This window comes from Ovis aries, chromosome 1 (genome assembly GCF_016772045.2).
Source record: "Ovis aries strain OAR_USU_Benz2616 breed Rambouillet chromosome 1, ARS-UI_Ramb_v3.0, whole genome shotgun sequence".
NCBI lineage: Eukaryota > Metazoa > Chordata > Mammalia > Artiodactyla > Bovidae > Ovis > Ovis aries.
The window spans coordinates 100769497-100789136 of record NC_056054.1 but is presented as its reverse complement, the minus strand read 5'-3'; the positions used below and the strand labels follow the sequence as shown (position 1 = coordinate 100789136).

The following is a 19640-nucleotide window of genomic DNA, read 5'->3' as shown; positions in this document are numbered from 1 at the left end:
GGAGTTAAACTTTTTAAAAAATTTTTATTTATTTTAATTGGAGGCTAATTACTTTACAGTATTGTATTGGTTTTGCCATACGTCAACATGAATCTAAATCTAAGCTCCAGGTAGATTAAATGTAACTCTCAAGACCCGATTTAGTCATAACACAAAGTGATAAGCAAACTAGTATTTACTGAATTCTTCTTATGATAGATAGGTGCTTTATGTGTCATCTCATTTTCCACAACTGCCCCGTAGAGTAGATTTCAAGGTTACTATTTTGCTGATGTAAAAAAAAAATGACACAAAGAAATTGACTTCCCATGTTTGATTCAGGATTTTGTTTTAATCCATACTGGTTGGATGCCAGTATCTATATATTTTTCCTGGTGTATTCCAAGACAACATCCATGTACTCAGGCCACTTCTGCCCCCTTCCCTTCCCTTCAGTAGAGATTTAAGACTTTCTGATTCTTTTCACTTAATATTCAACATTAGTAAATTATATACTGTACATTTTAGGATTCTGAAGAAAGGATGGTGGTAGTTTTCATCACAGATAGAGAAAACATCTCTTCATGTTACAAAATAAATTCAGGTTGTGTAATGGAAATTGACTGTTGAGAGGATGCTCATTAGAAGTGATGAGTAGGATATTAAGAAAGGTTTCCTGGGGGTGTTACAAAATTTAATATTATATGGCTTAGTGGTTTGGAGTAGCTTCTAGACCCAGACTACTGGATTTATCACTTATCTTCTGACCTTGAATGGATTAAATGACTGCCTTGTGTTTTTATTTCTTCACCTAATATTGGGAGTTATATCAGCCTCATAAAGTTGTTATGAAGATTAGATGAATAAATATATATAAAAATGCTTAGGACTTCTCTGGTGGTCCAGTGGTTAAGAATCCACTTGCCAGGGGACACAGGTTCGATCCCCGGTCTGTGAAGATCCCACAGGCCTCAGAGAAACTAAGCCATCGTGCCACAACTACTGCCTAGAACCCATGCTCCTCAACAAGAGAAGCGCTGTAATGAAAAGCCCACGTGTAGCAGTGAGGACTCAGCACACCAAAATAAATAAATTTTTAAAAGATGCTTAGAATAGTGCATGACACATAAGATTCTATGTACATTTTATTATTAAAGAAATGAGAGAAAGTAGTGAGAATGGGAGAGAGTGTCCCAATATATGGACATGGCTATTGCAATGACATACAGAGGAGCAAGGTAAATAATAACGTGATTGTGTGGGTGCTAAGTCGCTTTAGTCATGTCTGACTCTGTGATCCTATGGACCGTAGCCCTCCAGGCTCCTCTCCTCCCGGGGTCTTCCCAATCCAGGGATCGGACCAGCATCTCTTTAAGTCTCCTGCATTGGTAGGCAGGTTCTTTACGACTGGTGCCACCTGGGAAGTCCTAGATAATAACAAAATACAGCAAATAGATTTTGTTGCAGCATAGTGCTGGAGTCTACAAACCGCAACTCTCTTTGTAAATAAAGCTTTATTGGAACATAGCCATGCCCATTTATTGACATACTGTCTGGCTGCTTTCATACTCTTAATAGCAGAGTCAGCTAGCTGTAACAAATTGTTTGGCCCACAGAGCTGAAAATATTTACTGTCTGGTTATTTACAGAAAAAGTGTACTAACTTCTGATGTAGAGAATATCTCCATTTGTAGAGCATATAGAACATTTTGACTTAAAAACTCTGAGACAGTTAACAAGTTTTAGAAATATCAAACCTGACTTCTTTATCTTTCATTGTTAGGAGCATTGTTGCCAATTTTCTGTGTCAAGTTGTATCCAGAGCCTGTTATCTGGCTGTTAAATAATGAAAACTTCTTTGATAGTGCAGCTTTTTTCCCTTAATTTATTTTTTTATTGAAATGTGGTTGAATTACAGTATTGTAGTAATTACTGCTGAACAACAAAGGGACTCAGTGATACATATATCTATGTATACATTCTTTTTCATATTCTTTTCCATTATGGTTTATCACAGAGTATTGAATATAGTTCCCTGTGTCATTCAGTAGGACCTTTTGTTTATCCATTCTATATATTCCAGTTTGCATCAGCTAATCCCAGACTCCCAGTCCAAACCTCTGCCACATTTACCCCCCTTTGCAACCCCCTGTCTATTCTCTGTGTTCCTGATTCTGTTTCATAGATAGGTTCACTTGTATCCTATTTTAGATTCCACATAGAAGTGATATCATATGTTATTTGCCTTTCTTTTTCTTATTTTACTTGGTATGATAATAGCTAGATTCATCCATGTTGCTGCAAATGGCATTTTTTTTGGCTGAATAGTATTCCATTTTATATATGTACCACATCTTGTTTATCCATTCCTCTGTAGATGGACATTCAGGTTGCTTCCATGTCTTGGCTATTGTGAGTAGTGCTGCTATGAACATAGGAATACATTTATCTTTTTAAATTACAGTTTTGCTGGATCCTATGGTAATTCTGTTTTGAGTATTCTGAGGAACCTCCATACTGTTTCCCACAGTGGCTGCATCAACTTGAATTCCTCCCATCAGCGTAGGAGGGTTCCCCTTTCTCCACATCCTCTCCAGCATTTATTTGTAGACTTTTTAATTATGGCCATTCTGACCAGTTTGAGGTGGTACCTCATTATAGTTTTGAATTGCATTTCTCTGTTAACTAGTAGTATTGAGCCACTTTTCACATACCTGTTGGCCATCTGTATTTCTTCTTTGGAGAAATGTTTAAAGATCTGCCCATTTTTCGATTGTTTTTTTTTTTTTTCAAGTTGTATGAATGATAGTGCATCTTAATTGCTTTTAATCTCTCTGTTCATTGAAACAGGTGTGGCAGTAGCTCTGTGGATTCAGTCTCCATGAATAGGCTGAGCTTTGTGAGAAACAGATGCAGGTGAGATCTTAAGCAGTAAAAAAAAAAAAAAACCCAAAGGGATGATCAAGTACCTGTAGAGATCATCACATTTTCAGCTATCTTACTATAGTACTTCCTTCAGCAGCCCTTATCCTCATCCCTCACTTCTCAGTGACATTTTTGTTTTTCCTGAACTTCTAAAGCATCTTTTGCTCATCCTGTTTAAGGAAGTTACACTCCCACTTTACCTACTTTCTCCCTGCTGCAGTACCTTTCAGTTGCTTCACTTTGGCAAAGGTGAACAATATGGTGGTCACTTTTGGGTGGGAAAGGTCCAAGTATAGTCATCCTATTATTTAAACACCCAGTAGCCTAAAGTTAAAGGTACTAAGCCAGCATTGCTTTTTAAATGATTCTGAGTAAAGTTTTTTCCTGACACCTGTAATTTCTCTAGGAATGGACTTGGCTCTGCGAAGGATGGGGAACCTCATTTCGTGGTGGTCCACTGCACAGGCTATATCAAGGCCTGGCCCCCAGCAGGTAGGAAAGTTGAATAGTGCTTTCTTTCTGGGTGCAGCTTGTTCCTCAGAGTCCAAGAAAGTTAGCTAACATTTTTCATATACCTGTTGCATATGAAATTTGCTTTGGTATAAACTGTAAGAAAATAGGAGAGAAAAAGTGGACTCTTTCCCTTCCATTATGGATTTTCTATTCCAGTTAGGGAGATGGATTTTTCAGACTTGAAAATGACTCAGTATTGGCTGTGTCTTTTACTGGAACTAAAGGTCAAAAGGAAATGTGAGAAAAGTGGTTGGGGTACAAGGATCAGCCTTTTAACCTGGCTGGTCAGAATTTCCAAATCTTAGCAACTGTATTACCTTCCTGCTGGATAGGTATGACTGGGAATTGGGGGTTCTAGAGGGATAGCAGCTAAGAGAGGCAAGGTAGTGTATTTTGGTAAGAGGTTAAAGTTTGAATTTGTAAAAATCTAGGTTTGTTTCTGACGTTGTTTATTAGTGGTGTATCTTAGTAAGTTACTTGACTTAAAAAACCCTCAATTTTCTCATCTATAATCTGGAGATAATATAACCCATAGAGAGTTGTTATGAGGATTAGGTTTAGTGTAAGAAAAGAACTTAGCCTAGTGCCTGGCATATGGTAGGCACCCCCAAAATGGTAGTTAAATGTGATGAAGATAAAATAATTTTAAGTTGTAATGATGTTTGAACTTTTTAGATTATATAACTGTATAAACGCTACATTTACAATATATATGGTCTTTTATATGTCTATGTAGCTTTCAAAGAAATACTAATTTTTTCTTGGTAAAAAGAAGATAAATATGCAAAGAGCAGCGGGAAAATGGAACTGTCTTCCCTTTCCACATAAAACATTGAAGTCCTGGCTTCTCTCTTTTCCAAAAAAGATAACTATTGATGTTTGGTTTAATTTCATTTTTGATTGTTTGCTTAATCTGAAAGTCACAGGTTAGGCAAGACATCTCTTCTCTTAATGATGATATGGTCACAGAGTGACCAAATACAGTGCCTGCATATGTATTTGGTTTGGCCATCTTAATCTTTTAGAATACTTTGTGTAGGACCTGTGCTCTGTAATTTTTTATAGTTAATGTGAGTATAATATATGAATTAACATGTATAAAAATACTTAAAACAGTACCTGATATATATGGTAAGTTCTTTCAGTTATTTACCTTTATTCTTGTCTTTTAGCACTCTGTTGTTTTATACCTAGTCTCATCATATCTGTGTGTGTTTTAAATCTTTACGCACCTAATTTTTGAAGGCAGTTGTGTTTGAGATACATGTTAAACCTTCTAACTTCAACTTCTTGAAGGTGTCTCACTTCCAGATGATGACCCAGAAGCTGGCCAGGGGAGCAAGTTTTGCCTAGTGGCCATTGGCAGACTGCAGGCAAGTATGAATTTTCTGCATTGGTTAATATATCACCCCCGTTCAGTGGGAGAAAATCTTCAGGATGTGTTCATGTTATTTTTTTCTTTTACTCTCTGAATACAAATGAAGCATTCTGAAAATCTCCAAATATTTGAAGGAATATGGCATTCACACTTAACATTGCTTCTGTTCAATTTAGCAGAAACTGAAGACAGTGAAAGATCTTTTGGAGAGAGAAGTCTTCCTCTTTCATACTCTTAGCTTTGCCAAGCTAAATTTTCTATTTCCAACTAATTTATTTTGCTCCTATACAATATAAAAGAGTTCTTCTCATTTTTCATTTCATGACTGACAGTAGGGAAATGGAATTATTTTGATTTCTCCTTACAAAAACAGATGTTTCTTGATTACTTGGGAGAATAATTTTCCAATATGAATAATCAATACAACTTAGCTAAATGAAAGTAGGTGGGTTTGGGGTTGAATGAATTTTTATCTTTCTTCACAGAGTTAGTGAAGAGTACATGTGTGGGAGTGGAGCTAGGCCTTATGCCCTATCTGTGATTACCGTTTTTTCCTTTCTGGATGAGTTGTGACAGTTCAGAAATTCCTAAAATTGGGAACCTGATGGGAAGTACATCCGTAAAAAATGGTATCTCTCTTTATCTCATTTTTATCTCTTTTCTTTCAGGTAACTAGTTCTCCCAACTGTACAGACATGAGTAATGTTTGTCAACCAACAGAGTTCATCTCTCGACACAATATTGAGGGACTCTTCACTTTTGTGGATCATCGCTGTGTGGCTACTGTTGGCTACCAGCCACAGGTGAGGAGCTGGAGTTGTTTCACCACTGATATTTAGGCCTCTGTTTTCCCTTGGATGTGCTGAGATTATTCATTCATGTAATTCCAGAGATAGTCAAAACATAGCAGCCCTAGATCAGAAAGAGAGATGATCCTATTCTATTGATAGCTAAGTATAATCTCAACTTCCTACCAAGGTTAGCATCTGAGCTAGAAAAGTACAACTTGTGAAACCAGGTGGGAGCAACAGGTATGAATATGTATTTCTTTGTTATTAATGCTATTAATACAGATAATGATGCACTTTATCTAGCTATAATGATATGGCCACCTTTAGATAATTCATATAATCAATCTAGGTGCATAATAACCCATTAAACATGCAACTTTAGCACTAGTTATTATGATTTATTTAGATATCTCATTCTGAAGACCAGATATAACTATATCTGAATTGAGAAATAGGTCGTTACATAAACTTCAAAATTCTAGTCACCAGGAGGGACTTGTGGCTGTGGCTGTGTAAAGAAGCTGGTGAAAAAGGGATCTTGAAAAAGAAGAACAAAGTCATTTACACTTCCTAATGCAGCACCTGTTGTAAAACTGTTGTTAAACCAAGGCAGTGTGGTGTTGGTATAGGGATAGTTATTAGACCAGTAGATCAGAATGGAGTCTATTCTCACATTTATGGTCAACTGATCAGCTAATTTTCAACAAAGATATCAAGATAATTCAAGGGGAAAGAAGCTTTTCCAATAGATGGGGATGGGACGATTGGATATTCATGTGCAAAACAGAATAAAACAAAAAGAACTTAGACTCTTACTTCATAGCATACACAGAAATCAACTCCAAGATGTAAAGGTGTAAGAACCAAAGATATAAAACTTCTAGAAGCAACTAGGAGAAAATCTTTGTGATCTTGGGTTAGGCAAAGACTTTTCTTTTTTTGCTGTACTGTGTAGCCTGGTGAATCTTAGTGCTCCCCACCAAGAATTGAACCTGGGCCATGGCAGTGAAAACACCGTCCTACCCACCAGACTGCCAGGGAATTCCCTAGACAAAGATTTTTTTATGACACTAAAAACATGGTTCACAAAATAAATTTGATAAGTTGGGTTTCATAAAAGTTAAAATTTGCCCTTCTAAAAGGAGATCATTAAGAAAATGAAAAGACTAGCCACAAATTGGGAGAAAATATTTACAAATCATATATCTGAAAAAAGATATCCAAAATATATGAAGAACTCTTAAAACTTATTAAGATAACCAGCCAGTTAAAAAAAAAGAGCACAAGATTTGAATAGACATTTCATCAAAGAAAAAATATGAATAGCACATAAAAAGTTGCTTGTAATTAGGAAAATACACATTAAAACTATAGTGAGATACCACTGTATCCCATTAGAATGGGTATAATCAAAAAATATTCGCAAGGCCATGGAGAAACAGAACCTTCATACATTGTTGGTAGATAAGTAAAATGATAAACTACTTTGGAAAAATATTTTGGCAGTTTCTTGAAAAGTTAAACACCCACTTACCCTACAAATTAGCAGGTCCACTCCTAAGTATTTACCCAAGAGAAAGAAAGCATATGTTCACAGAAAGACTTATACGCAGATGTTCATGATTGTATTATTCATAATAGCCAAAAAGTGAAAACAGCCTAAATGTCCTTTAACTAATGAATGGATACACACTGTGATATATCCACGTTAGAATACCTATAAGCAATAAAAAGGATATTCTATTGATATTTGGAACAATACAGATGAACTTCATTAAAATATTAGGTTAAATGAAAGAAGCCAGACCCAAGACTGCCTGTTCTATGATTCCATTTGTACAGAGAAGCAAAACTAAAGAAGCAGAAAGCAGATCAGTGGATGGCACAGGGATTGACCTCAGACTGGCAGAAAGGAAATTTTAGGGGCAGTGGATATGTTCTAAAACTGAATTGGGGATAATGGTTGTATAACTGTATAAATGTATTATAGATCATTAAATTAAAATTACAAAATTCACTTGGAATGAGTGAGCCTATCTAAATTATACCTCAAATCTGTAAAAAATACAGTTAAAATAAACGTGCAATATCCTGAAAAAGAAAATTGCTGTAGAGGTCAGTTATTTAGCAGATTCCAGTTTTTTGTGTTTTTTTTTTTTCCCCTCTAATCTATAATCCTAGGATAAAAGCAAGAGAAATTAAATCCAGTTCCTCTCCTAATGGGCCAGGGAAGTTAGGTGATCATAAAAGTGTTGATCTTACTTTTCTTTTCCTTTTTTAGGAACTCTTAGGAAAGAATATTGTAGAATTCTGTCATCCTGAAGACCAGCAGCTTCTAAGAGACAGTTTCCAACAGGTAGCTTTTTTTCCTGGTTTGAATTGGAGTAATATTTTTGTCTAATATCTATTATTACATTCATCCAACAAATATTTATTGAGTACTGATTAATCGAGCACTATGGCAGGCCTTACAGTTTTACACTGTTACTTAACTTGTATTTTTAAGAAACAGAAAGGACCAGTACTTGGAAATTATGGATAATGTAATGTTCAAGGTGTTTCTGTTTGGCTTTGGCTGCTCAACATCCAAGCGGCCATCTTTAAAGTATTTTAAATATTCTGCACTTAACAGTGGGTAGTAGTTGAATACTTCATTTCACAGTTCTTCTATAGATAAGTGAGAGTTAACTCTTAATTGTACTTTTTAGGCCCTAGATTTTGAAGACATCTGGTGAATTCTAATTTCAGGACAGACTTGGCTTTAGATGGTACTCTTACTTTATATTAGATGGGTTAATTTCCCTCTTTAAGCCTCACTAGTGTTATTACTGGGTTTCCCTGGTAGCTCAGTTGGTAAAGAATCCACCTGCAATGCAGGAGACCTTGGTTTGATTCCTGGGTCAGGAAGATCCCCTGGAGAACGGATAAACTACCCACTCCAGTATTCTTGGGCTTCCTTTGTGGTTCAGTCATTAAAGAATATACTTGCAATGCGGGAGACCTGGGTTTGATCCCTGGACGAGGGCATGGCAACCCACTCTAGTATTCTTACCTGGAGAATTCCCATAGACAGCGGTGCCTGGCGGGCTGTAGTCCATGAGGTCGCAAAGAGTCAGACATGACTAACCTCAGCACAGCATAGTAATTTTACTGATACAGTAGGCAAATAAGATAAAGCATTTAAAACACATAGCTCAACTTCTAGAGGAAATCAGACAATGGCAGTAAAAAGTGTCTCCTGATTTTTCAGCATCACTTGTCTTCAGCAGAAGGATCACATTGCATTATATGTGCAGTCTTAGAAAAGCTGTTCTGACTTCTGTTGAAACTGTTCAAAGCTAAGGACATGGACTTCTGGCAGTGTGAGAAGATATTGTACAGTATATTTTAAATCTGTGAAATTCATAATTCTGACACATTTGGCCACAGAGTTCCTACCATTTTATCACTTGTAGAAAAATGTTTATTCCAAAGCAATGGGTGATTCAGACACACTGTGATCTCAAGGTTTTTATTCTGACATCAGTTGCTGCTGTGATACTAGAGTACTAAGCAAAGGTACTTTTTACTGTGCAGACTAGTTGCTGCTTACTAGTTGCTGATTTCTAGACTTTGATATTTCTTAAGTCTAGATGGATTTATATTTCTTCTTGTTTCTCAGTACATAAATTTAGTTACTGTTTCTAAAGAAGCTTGTTTTCCTTGTTTTCTTCCCATTTTGGTTCTTGCTGTACTTTGTTTCACATTTGATTTTTAAAAGTTTTATTTATATATTTAAAATGTACCATTTTATTATTGTTAAGTGAAATATATCCCATTTTCTGTTATAATTATTTCTCAAACTGTAATATCAGCAATTACTGCCACTCTTCTGTCAACTTAAACACAAATGTTATCACTTAACTTTTGGTTAAAAAGCAATTTATAGTGTAGGTATTTTGAAGTACTGAATTTATACTCTGTTGGTGTAGATACGTACAGCAATAATCAGATTTCAAATCCAGTACTTGGTTTGTATACAAATGTTATTTTCATTGTGTATATATTATTCAGTGAGCACATGTAAGTGTTAAAGATGAAAACATTTTTTTAGATGTTAAGTAAATTTGTTCTTAAAAAAAGGAGAAACACATAGCCTAGGCCGTGGCATATTGTAAATACAAAACAAATGTTAGCCTCTAATATTTTTATTATAAAGGAGGAGGATTCAAAAGATTATTTTCCATTGTGTGAGATCAGAAGTGAAAATAATAAAAAAAATTACTTTCTTTTAAAAAGCAAAATAAAACTAAAGCCATTTCAGTTTTATTTATAGAAACCTTCATGTGTGCTGTGAAAACAGAAATTCTCAGTCATAGTGGTAGAAACTAGGATTGAGGAGCAGCATGTAGGCTATGTTCAGTGTCATTAAACTTTTAGTAAATTTGCTAGATCAGTGTATCTTTAAGGGACTTTCCAAAGGAATTGGGGAAACATAGTCTTTTCTCTCCTGGAAATAATTGTTATTCCTGTTTGACATTGGTGAAAGTGGTCAGATAGCTTGGCACTCTAAGAAGAAACATGGTAAATATACCTCCTTATTATTTAGTTGCTTAATAATGTTTCACTCCCCACGTTGTTTTGTTAGTAACATTGCAAGATATTGTTATTTCAAGGACAGTGACACAAGAATCCTAGGATTGTACATGTCTAAAGAAAATTTTTTGTGAGTTTCAGCTGATAGCTTGAAAACTTTTTCAGGTGGTGAAGTTAAAAGGCCAGGTGCTGTCTGTCATGTTCCGGTTTCGGTCTAAGAACCGAGAATGGCTCTGGATGAGAACCAGCTCTTTTACTTTCCAGAACCCTTACTCAGATGAAATTGAGTACATCATCTGTACCAACACCAATGTGAAGTATGTACCTTAAAGAACTTTTCCAGTGTTGGAATTTCTCATGGGCCAAGTCTGCTTGGCTACCTACCTCTTCCTTCTCCTTTTCTAGTAGTAAATACCATTAGTTCCACATCTGCCAACTGCTTAGAATTTGGGGTAGTTCATCCAGGTAGAATTAAAAAATTTTTAGTTTTTTGTAGGAATGTAGTTGATTTACACTAGTAGAGTAAAATTTTAGCAAACAATGACTTAGAGACTAGATTCTGACATGCGAAGAGTTTGGTCAGTTGACCTTTGAACATGAGTTTGAACTGCAATGGTCCACTTATACACAGAATTTTTTCAATAGTAAATAATGTAGTACTACATGAACCCCATATGGAGGGCTGACTATATAAGTTATACTTGGATTTTTGACTACTTGGAGAGTCAGTGCCCCTAACCCCCAAATTGTTCAAAGGTCAATTGTATTTCAATTTTGTTTCAGTCTTGTCTAGAAATAATTTTGTTTTATACATCAGTTTATTGCTCTAGTCTGGCAGATTTTTTTTTTTCCTAGAACAGGTGTCTACAAACTTTCCTAAGAGACCAGATAGTAAATATTTCAGCATTGTGGGACATACAGTCTCTATTGCAGCTTCTCAACTCTGCTCTTGTAGCACAAAAACAGTTCTAGACAAATGAAATGAATAAAGATGGCTATGCTCCAGTAAACTATTTACAGAAACGGGCAGTGGACTGGATTTGGCCTGTGGGCCATAGGTTGCTTTAGAGCATAGCTATATTGACTAATTTATTAGTTTCTATTTCTCTATTCTTTGATTGTTTTCTGTTTGAACTTTTTCTCAGCTTTGTAAGAGTTTTATTAAAATAGATTTTGTATACCATACAGTTTACTCATTTAAAGGGTATAATTTTTTTAGTATGTCACAGGGCTGTGTGGGTATTACCACACACAAAATAGCTATTACCCCCAAAGAAATCCTGTACTAGTTAACAGTATCTTCCTCAAGCCCTGTGTAACTTAATGTATTCTGTGTCTCTCTAAATTTGCCTGATCTAGACATTTCTTATAAATGGAAACACATTTTTGTTTATCCGTTCATTGGTTGGTAGATATTGAGTTGTTTACATTTTTTGGATACTAAGAATGCTGCTGTGAACATCTGTGTACAACTTCTTGTGTGGATATGTTATTCTCTTGGGTATATACCTAGGTAGCTCAGCTGGTAAAGAATCTGCCTACAATGCAGGAAACCCTGGTTTGATTCCTGGGTTCGGAAGATCCCCTGGAGAAGGAATATTCTACCCACTCCAGTATTCTTGGGCTTCCCTGGTGGTTCAGATGGTAAAGAATCCACCTGCAATGCAGGAGACCTGGGTTTGATCCCTGGGCTGGGCAGATCCCCTGGAGGAGGGCATGGCAACTCACTCCAGTATTCTTGCCTGGAGAATCCCCATGCACATATAATCCCTGGGATCGCAAAGAGTCGAACATGACTGAGCGACTAAGCACAGCCCACAATTGCTGGGTCACATGGTAACTCTATGCTTAATCTTCTGAGAAACACCCAAACTGTTTTCCAAAGCTGCTGTACCAGTTTGCGTTCTGAGCACCAGTGCTGTATTTTTCTCATCAGCAGTGTATGAGAGTTCAGCCTCTCCACATTCTTGCTGTCTTTTTTTATTGTGCCCATCCTAGTGGGTGTCAGTTGTCAAGGTACTTCTTTTCCATTTAATCTTTCTGTGTAGAATTGGCCTTGAACCCACTTCTGAAGATCTGATTAGAAATAATTATCAAGTGTGAATAATACCTGGTGACAACATTGAGTCTCTGTATCCTCTAATTCAACTTTTAGGGCTCATGAAGTTTAATTTTTTGTTAATTAATTTAGTATAACAGTGGATTCAGTTAGAAATTTTCATTAACTTAGGACTCAGGTCATTATAGTTGTTTTGTTTTTTTGCATCTTTATATTTCTGAATAACAGCTGTTTTGTGTTTCTCTTTTGCTTAAATTTTGAAATGTTTAAGTCTTTTTAAGAAGTTGTTTCTGGAAATAATGGCTTTTCCCATTTTTGCATACTACGGTTTTTTCTACGGTAGTTAGTTTTAATTAATTCTTAATATTTTATTTTGTAATTAATATTCTTTGTAGAAAATTTGGAAAGTATTGAAAATAGTAAAGAGAAGGAAAGAAATTCTCACCATCAAGAAATAGTTTTTGTTAATGTTTCAGTGTGTACTTTCATCAGTTTTTTTACTTAGGCTTTTTTTAAAAACAGTATATGGATATGCAACATATGCATACACACATCCACAACTACTAGTTATTGAATACCTGGAAGGAGTTAGAGCCCAAACAGGATGAACTCTTGGCTATAGGACATAGTTTCTGTTTGTACTATGTTGTTTATATTGCGAATTATTTGCTGAATCTAAGGTTACAGGTATCATAGGAATTGGGCTTTAAAGGGGAATTTATCAGTGATTACCCCATGTACCAGGGAATCTGTAGTATCTTTTGTACAGAGTCAGATACTTTTTTTTTTTTCTTCCTTGTCTCTACTTTTCATTTTCCCAGGAACTCTAGCCAGGAACCACGGCCTTCACTGTCCAACACGATCCAGAGGCCACAGCTAGGTCCCACAGCTAATTTATCCCTGGAGATGGGCTCAGGGCAGCTGGCACCCAGGTGAGAAATGGTGGAACAATTCTTTATTGAGCAGTGACTAGCCTGGGGAGTGGCAGTCTACAGTCACACTTTTTTGTTTGTGTTAAGCCCTTTCCCCAGATCCTTTTTAAAATAACATTTTTCCCCCTATTTTTCTTTTTACTTGCCTTTAACATGTAGGCAGCAGCAGCAGCAAACAGAATTAGATGTGGTACCAGGAAGAGATGGACTAACCAGCTACAATCATTCCCAGGTTAGTATGTCATCTTTAAAGGATGGTGAACATTTCTTTAAGAAGTGTCCCCTAGAGCCAGTTAAAGTGTATGTGTATCTTTATATAAATTTTTGAATTATTGAATTGTCATGTTAAACCTTCATGGTTATTTTTATCATTACATTCCACAGGTTTCTGTTCAGCCTGTAACAACCACAGGGCCAGAACACAGCAAGCCCCTTGAGAAGTCAGAGAGTCTGTTTGCCCAAGATAGAGATCCAAGATTTTCAGAAATCTACTCCAACATCAGTACGGGTATGTTTTTCCTTTATTCTCATTTTAAATTCTCATTTTGATCACTTATTGATGGGCCTGCAGCTGCCCAATCAGTAGTCTCCCAGCATATTTCCACTTAACCCTAATACCTCGTGAATAAATAGGAACTTGCTGAACTAATATACTACAGCCCCTTGACTGGCCCTCCCCCGACTCCTTTTGGTCCACAGATCAGAGTAAAGGCATCTCCTCCAGCACTGTCCCTGCCACCCAACAGCTATTCTCCCAGGGCAACACATTCCCTCCTACCCCCCGGCCGGCAGAGAATTTCAGGTGAGCCCCGTATGTGTGTGCTGCTTTACAGGGCAACTGAGGGATTCAGTTACTGAATCCAGGTTTTATTATTGCCTAGCTTTCTCTGGTTATCTCAGACAAAGCAGTGGAACTTGTTGGCCTCAGATGAGATGAGCTTGCTTTTCTTCCTCCTCTTTCTTTGCACCTGTCCTGCTGCCCTGTTCCAGGTCCCATCTCTGTGTGTCCTGATCAGTGTGATTGTCAGTCTTTTTCGTCTTTTCCAGATTCTGTTATCAAGTTTTCCTTAACCCCTAGGGAGTCGAGGGAATCTAGAGATAGCACTAGATTGTCCTGTGATTCCTAGATTCTGTGATAAATGCACCTTTTTCATCCTCACCTCACTGTTTGTTCACTCCTAGAAATAGTGGTCTGGCCCCTCCTGTAACCATTGTGCAGCCATCAACTTCCGCAGGGCAGATGTTGGCCCAGATTTCCCGCCACTCCAATCCTACCCAGGGAGCAGCCCCAGCTTGGACCCCTAGCACCCGGCCAGGCTTCTCTGCCCAGGTAAACCCTCTCATCTGTCTGTCCCTTGTATTTGTTGTTTGGTTGGTTAGGCTTTTTCCATATGTAAAATTATTATTGTCTGTCTGAAACGTCCTCTCTTGACCGCCCTGCCATCCTCTGTCTTCCAATTTTTACCTTATTGGGAGCAGGAATTGTGTTGAAAAATCCTCATGTAATATATATATATGTGTATATATATGTTAAGGCTAAAGCTAATATCCTTTTATATGTTGCTATGTACTTATATTTGCATAAGTAATATTTTAAATAAAAAGCCAAAATCAGAAATAAACTCTAGAATTATTATACATGGTATAACCTCAGTGTTTAAAAAAATACATAAGAAAATGAAAACTAGAAGAAATTATCCAAAAATATTAACCATGTGTCTTTGGTGGTAGGATTATGGATGATTATTTCCTTTTTATTTTCCTTCATTTTGAAGATATCCCATGGTGCATATGCATTACTATTATAGTGAGGAAACTGTTTAGTTACCAAAAAAAAAAAAGATATCATTAGGAACAAACAAATGTGGTACAGATTGAATAATAAAATGATGCAAATGATGTGTTTTTCTCTTTATATAATGCTGTACTATTATCAATGCCTCTAGTTTTTATATAGTTTTACAGTTTATAAAATGTTTTCATTTATGTCATTTTCATTTAATTCTCAACTCTAAATGTGTATACTTTGACTAATCGCATAGTTCTTTGCTTTTTACACTTTATCACAAGTGCCTAAAAATAGTGTCAGAGGATACTGGGAGTTAATTGGAAGAAATGTGTGATAGGAAATAAGTAATGAGGTTGGCTCCAAAGAATCCAATGATTGACAGAGGGTTAACTCCCATAGGAATGGTCCATGCAATAATGTTAATGTTCTGTTTACTCTCTACCCCTTTCTTCCTTTTAGCAAGTGGCTACCCAGGCTACAGCTAAGACTCGTTCTTCCCAATTTGGTGTAGGCAGCTTTCAGACTCCATCTTCTTTCAGCCCCATGTCCCTTCCTGGTGCTTCCACTGCGTCACCTGGTGCAGCTGCCTATCCTAGTCTCACCAGTCGTGGATCCAACTTTGGTGAGTTCACACCAGAGTCAGGGTAACAGGAAAATCACGTCACAAAGGAGAAAGGGTTTAGTGTTTAAAATAGTTTGCTTTTGTCCTGGCTGTACTGGCCTGAAGTGAAGTGAAGTCGCTCAGTCATGTCCGACTCTTTGCGACCCCATGGACTGTAGCCCACCAGGCTCCTCTGTCCATGGGATTCTCCAGGCAAGAGTACTGGAGTGGGATAGGGAAATGCGTGGTGATAGTCCATTTGGAATTGAAAACCTACCTGCGTGAAAAGGACTTTATTAGCATCTGTAACAAAAAGCATGTAAAGTATTATAAATTTAATAATATGCACATTGAGTCTGAATGAGCAAAGGGTCCTTTAGAAAAGACTCTACCTAGAGAAGAAAAATAAATCTGGGACTAGGGTTTGAAATAGAAAGGACAGAGGGTATCTAGGTAAAATTAATGACTTGCATGTGGCTATGTGCTAGTTTCTCCTCTCTAGTGGAGTTAGCAGGTTGAAGTTGTTTATTTTTCATTGCTATATTTCTAGCTCCTGAGACTGGACAAGCTGCAGGACAATTCCAGACACGGACAGCAGAGGGTGTGGGTGTCTGGCCACAGTGGCAGGGCCAGCAGTCGCATCATCGTTCAAGTTCTAATGAGCAACATGTTCAACAACCATCAGCACAGCAACCTGGCCAGCCTGAGGTCTTCCAGGTGAGAGGCTCTAAAGACTTCAGAAAACCAGAAACTGGGAGAGAAAGAGTCAGGGACGAGAGACAGAGAAGAAAGCATGCATGGATTGAGGTTAGTAGGTGGGAGAAGAGAAGAGATGTAAAAATAGATGTCATTAATTGAGAAGATTGTGAACTTAGTGTGCTGCACTAGACTGTCATTAGTGACATGAAGCACCACGCGAAGACACGAAAGAAGGTAATTTTGGTCCATTCACGGAGCGCCGTATGCCCATTTGATGGTAGTAGTTTAGGCATAAAAATCCTGAATACAGCTATAAGGGTCTGTTTACATAAATCCTGAGGGGACTGCAGTAGTTAGTAATCTCAAGTGGGATAAAGGAGGAACTTAGTTTAAAATACAGATTGGAAGAAGGCAAAACAAGGTTTTGGTGGAAAACAAATAGGATAAGAGATACTCTTTAAGTATCCAGAGGGGATTTTATGAAATATGACAAGGAGATTTTTCTCCCATTGAGAATAGTGAGGACTAGAAAAGGGGGAGAATGTAGAACTGTAGGGGGAAGGCAGAGAAGGAAGTAGGAAAATAGGTTGTCATCTAAAGAAGTTAGAATTGCTGGGAGTAAAGAAGGCTAAGAGAACTCAGCACAGCAGAAACTCTGGGGCCAGGGGTGATGGTTCAGGGGGATGTTGGGAAGGAGCTCAATAAATGTGAAGGATCAAGGTGTGTGACCCAAGCTTATTCTTTTTCTCTTATTAGGAGATGCTGTCTATGCTGGGAGACCAGAGCAACAGTTACAACAATGAAGAATTTCCTGACCTAACTATGTTTCCCTCCTTTTCAGAATAGAACTATTGGGGTGAGGATAAAGGGTGGGGGAGAAAAAAAAATCACCATTTGTTTTTTTAAAAAGCAAATCTTTCTGTAAACAGAATAAAAGTTCCTCTCCCTTCCCTTCCCTCACCCCTCATGTATACCCCCTTTCCCTTCTGACCTTTCCCTTGTCTTCCTGCATCTCTGAGATAACATTTATAGAAGAAATGGAGTGACTCCTCAACGCTTTGGGGACCCTTTGAAAAACTGAGGCTGGGTTAGGTTAAGAATGTCTTTCCTTATGTCTCCTGACCAGAAATTTATGCAGAAACGATTTGTGCTGGGTCAAGGAGCAGGTTAGAAAACATTCACTATTTCCTTTGGATACTATGGCTTATTTTTGGAAAGATATTCTTAATAAGGTGAGAGAGAGGAGAAATGTCCTCAATGTTTGAGGACCATGAAACATGGCAGGTGTAATGGGGTTTTTGGAAGTGAGTACAGGTGCTTTTTGCTGCCTGTGAGCAATTCCTCTGGAATGAAATATGAGTAAGGAAATGAGAAAGAGAGAGTGTGTGTGTGCGTGCATGTGTGTGTGTGAGTGTGCACATTTGTTTCTGTGTTTGTTTCTTTCTCCCTACTAGGGAGTTATGCAAAATTTGTCCCAGATTTTATCTTTGTCTTTCTCTGTGTTTTTCAAAGAGTCCTAAAGAGTTGAATCTTCCAATTAGTTTCCACTTAGTAATGCAGCCAAAGAGTATTTAAGTAAATGTCTTTGCTGCGCTTATTATATCTGTGCCCAGCCACTATGCAGCTGTAAGCAAGTATATGAAGTCTTCTATTGATACGTTTGGTCTCTCATTGAACATATATAGTGATAAAGCTGGGTCATTCCTGCTTTTGGTGCTCTCACCTTGTATGGAACATCTGCATTGCAGAAATAGGCTGGCAAGGTAAACACGTTCAGAACCCCCTACTTGTCCATAAGGGTGATGCTGCATTTTTCTGTCAGAGTCACATATGATGTGTGTTCTCTAGAGGTTATGTCTGCATGGAAACTCAACTTCTTGGATTAGCAGTCCCAGTGAAAATTCTCACTGCTGGAATTTAAACCAAATACCAAGCCTTCTTGCAAAGTAACCTCTTTCATCCCATACTCAAAGTATCCAGTCTGCAAGAACTGAAATTTAGGTCTCTTCTGGACCTATAGTTGCTTCCTCTTTGCTCCCTCTCCAGTCTTGAGACTGGAGTTTGCTTTATAGTACAAGTGTAATAAATCCATGTGATAGATGGGACCTGGACTCCCATCCCGACAGGGTCACTTAATAATTAACTATAGCCATATAAATGCGGATACAGGTTACCATTCTCACTCTTTACCTTCCTCAGGTAACAGTCATGTGCATCAGCCTTTTTGTTGTTGTTCACTCGTTTGGCTCAGGCCAGTATCTTAAGTGCAAGACTGAATTGGCGAGAAGACATACTAAATGTAGCCATAGGGGACTGAGGCGCGTAGTGGCCTTGGAGAGGGCTGACAGAATGTCATTAGGTTTCCCTCCCTTTTGTCTCCAGTCTGGTGCCAGGTAGTGAAGTGGAAAAGGAGACAGTTTATTTTTTTATTCTATGTGCACACATACAATATACATATATATTTATATCACACTTTAAGAAACCAAAAAGTTGAGTTTCCAATGAAATCCTTGTTTTTTTAATAATCAACTGTTTTTAAATGTGATCAGGACTATAATATTGTACAGTTATTATTGGGCTTTGGGAGAAGGGGAGGGGTGGAGAAGATGCTCTGGGGGTTTTGTTTCTGCTTTTCCTTCAGGGTTTTATTTTTGATTTTTTTTTTCTTTGTTGGCCATTTCTGTACTGCTGGCATCTGTGCTGAGCCTTACAGTGGCAAAAATAATGACATGTAGCAAAGATTTTAAAACAAAATATTTTTTCCTTTTGTAAACTTCCTTGTGTTGTGTGATCTTAATTGCGGCCTTATTATTCCATCCCAGCTCAAAAACAACAAACACCCGCAACCAGTTGAATCCATAACTTGTGCTTCAGATACACAAACATGAAGCACAGTGTGTCTGTAATTTCAGGAATCAGAAATCATAGGGCTCTGATCAGTCAGCATTCCTTAGTTGTCCTCCTGATCCTGACTCACTTGGAGTAAAATCATGAGGGACGTCTGACCATGGGATGGGGGGTAGGGGATTGCCCAAGTCCTTGGGAGAGGGGGATAAATTGGGACTTGAGACCAGTAGGGCACTTCTGGATTTAAAGGAATCAGGGATAGGGAAATTTAAACTATTTAGGTCTAGACATTGTTTCCCTCTAGGATAGTATGTTTCATTAAGAAATTAAACCCATGAGCATAAACCTATTTTCTTGAGGGTCTATGTATGTAACCCAGCTAGAAACTGAAGCTGGATACCATGTATTATTATTTTTGTTCCAAGGACCCTCTTTTCCTCTTCCCCCCACATCTGTTTATGGAAGAAGATGTTTGGGGATGTGGTTTAGGGACTGAACTAGATTCTCATGATCTGTCACATGCCTGGATATTGAGGGAAGCATTTGGAGAAG

At 37.6% G+C, this 19640-nt stretch overlaps 1 protein-coding gene across 1 annotated transcript in view; it reads left to right on the top strand.

The window, feature by feature from the left end:
- The window catches only part of ARNT (aryl hydrocarbon receptor nuclear translocator), a gene marked incomplete at its 5' end in the record, with an annotated part of 36033 nt that extends 18946 nt beyond the window's left edge, over positions 1–17087 (top strand). Inside the window, 14 exon segments of the mRNA NM_001287465.1 lie at positions 2830–2895; positions 3311–3396; positions 4714–4790; positions 5464–5598; positions 7868–7942; positions 10327–10478; positions 13042–13152; positions 13312–13384; positions 13537–13660; positions 13852–13954; positions 14335–14482; positions 15401–15563; positions 16093–16259; positions 16998–17087. Coding sequence (NP_001274394.1) covers positions 2830–2895; positions 3311–3396; positions 4714–4790; positions 5464–5598; positions 7868–7942; positions 10327–10478; positions 13042–13152; positions 13312–13384; positions 13537–13660; positions 13852–13954; positions 14335–14482; positions 15401–15563; positions 16093–16259; positions 16998–17087 — 1570 coding nt within the window.
- Positions 17088–19640: the final 2553 nt, after the last annotated feature.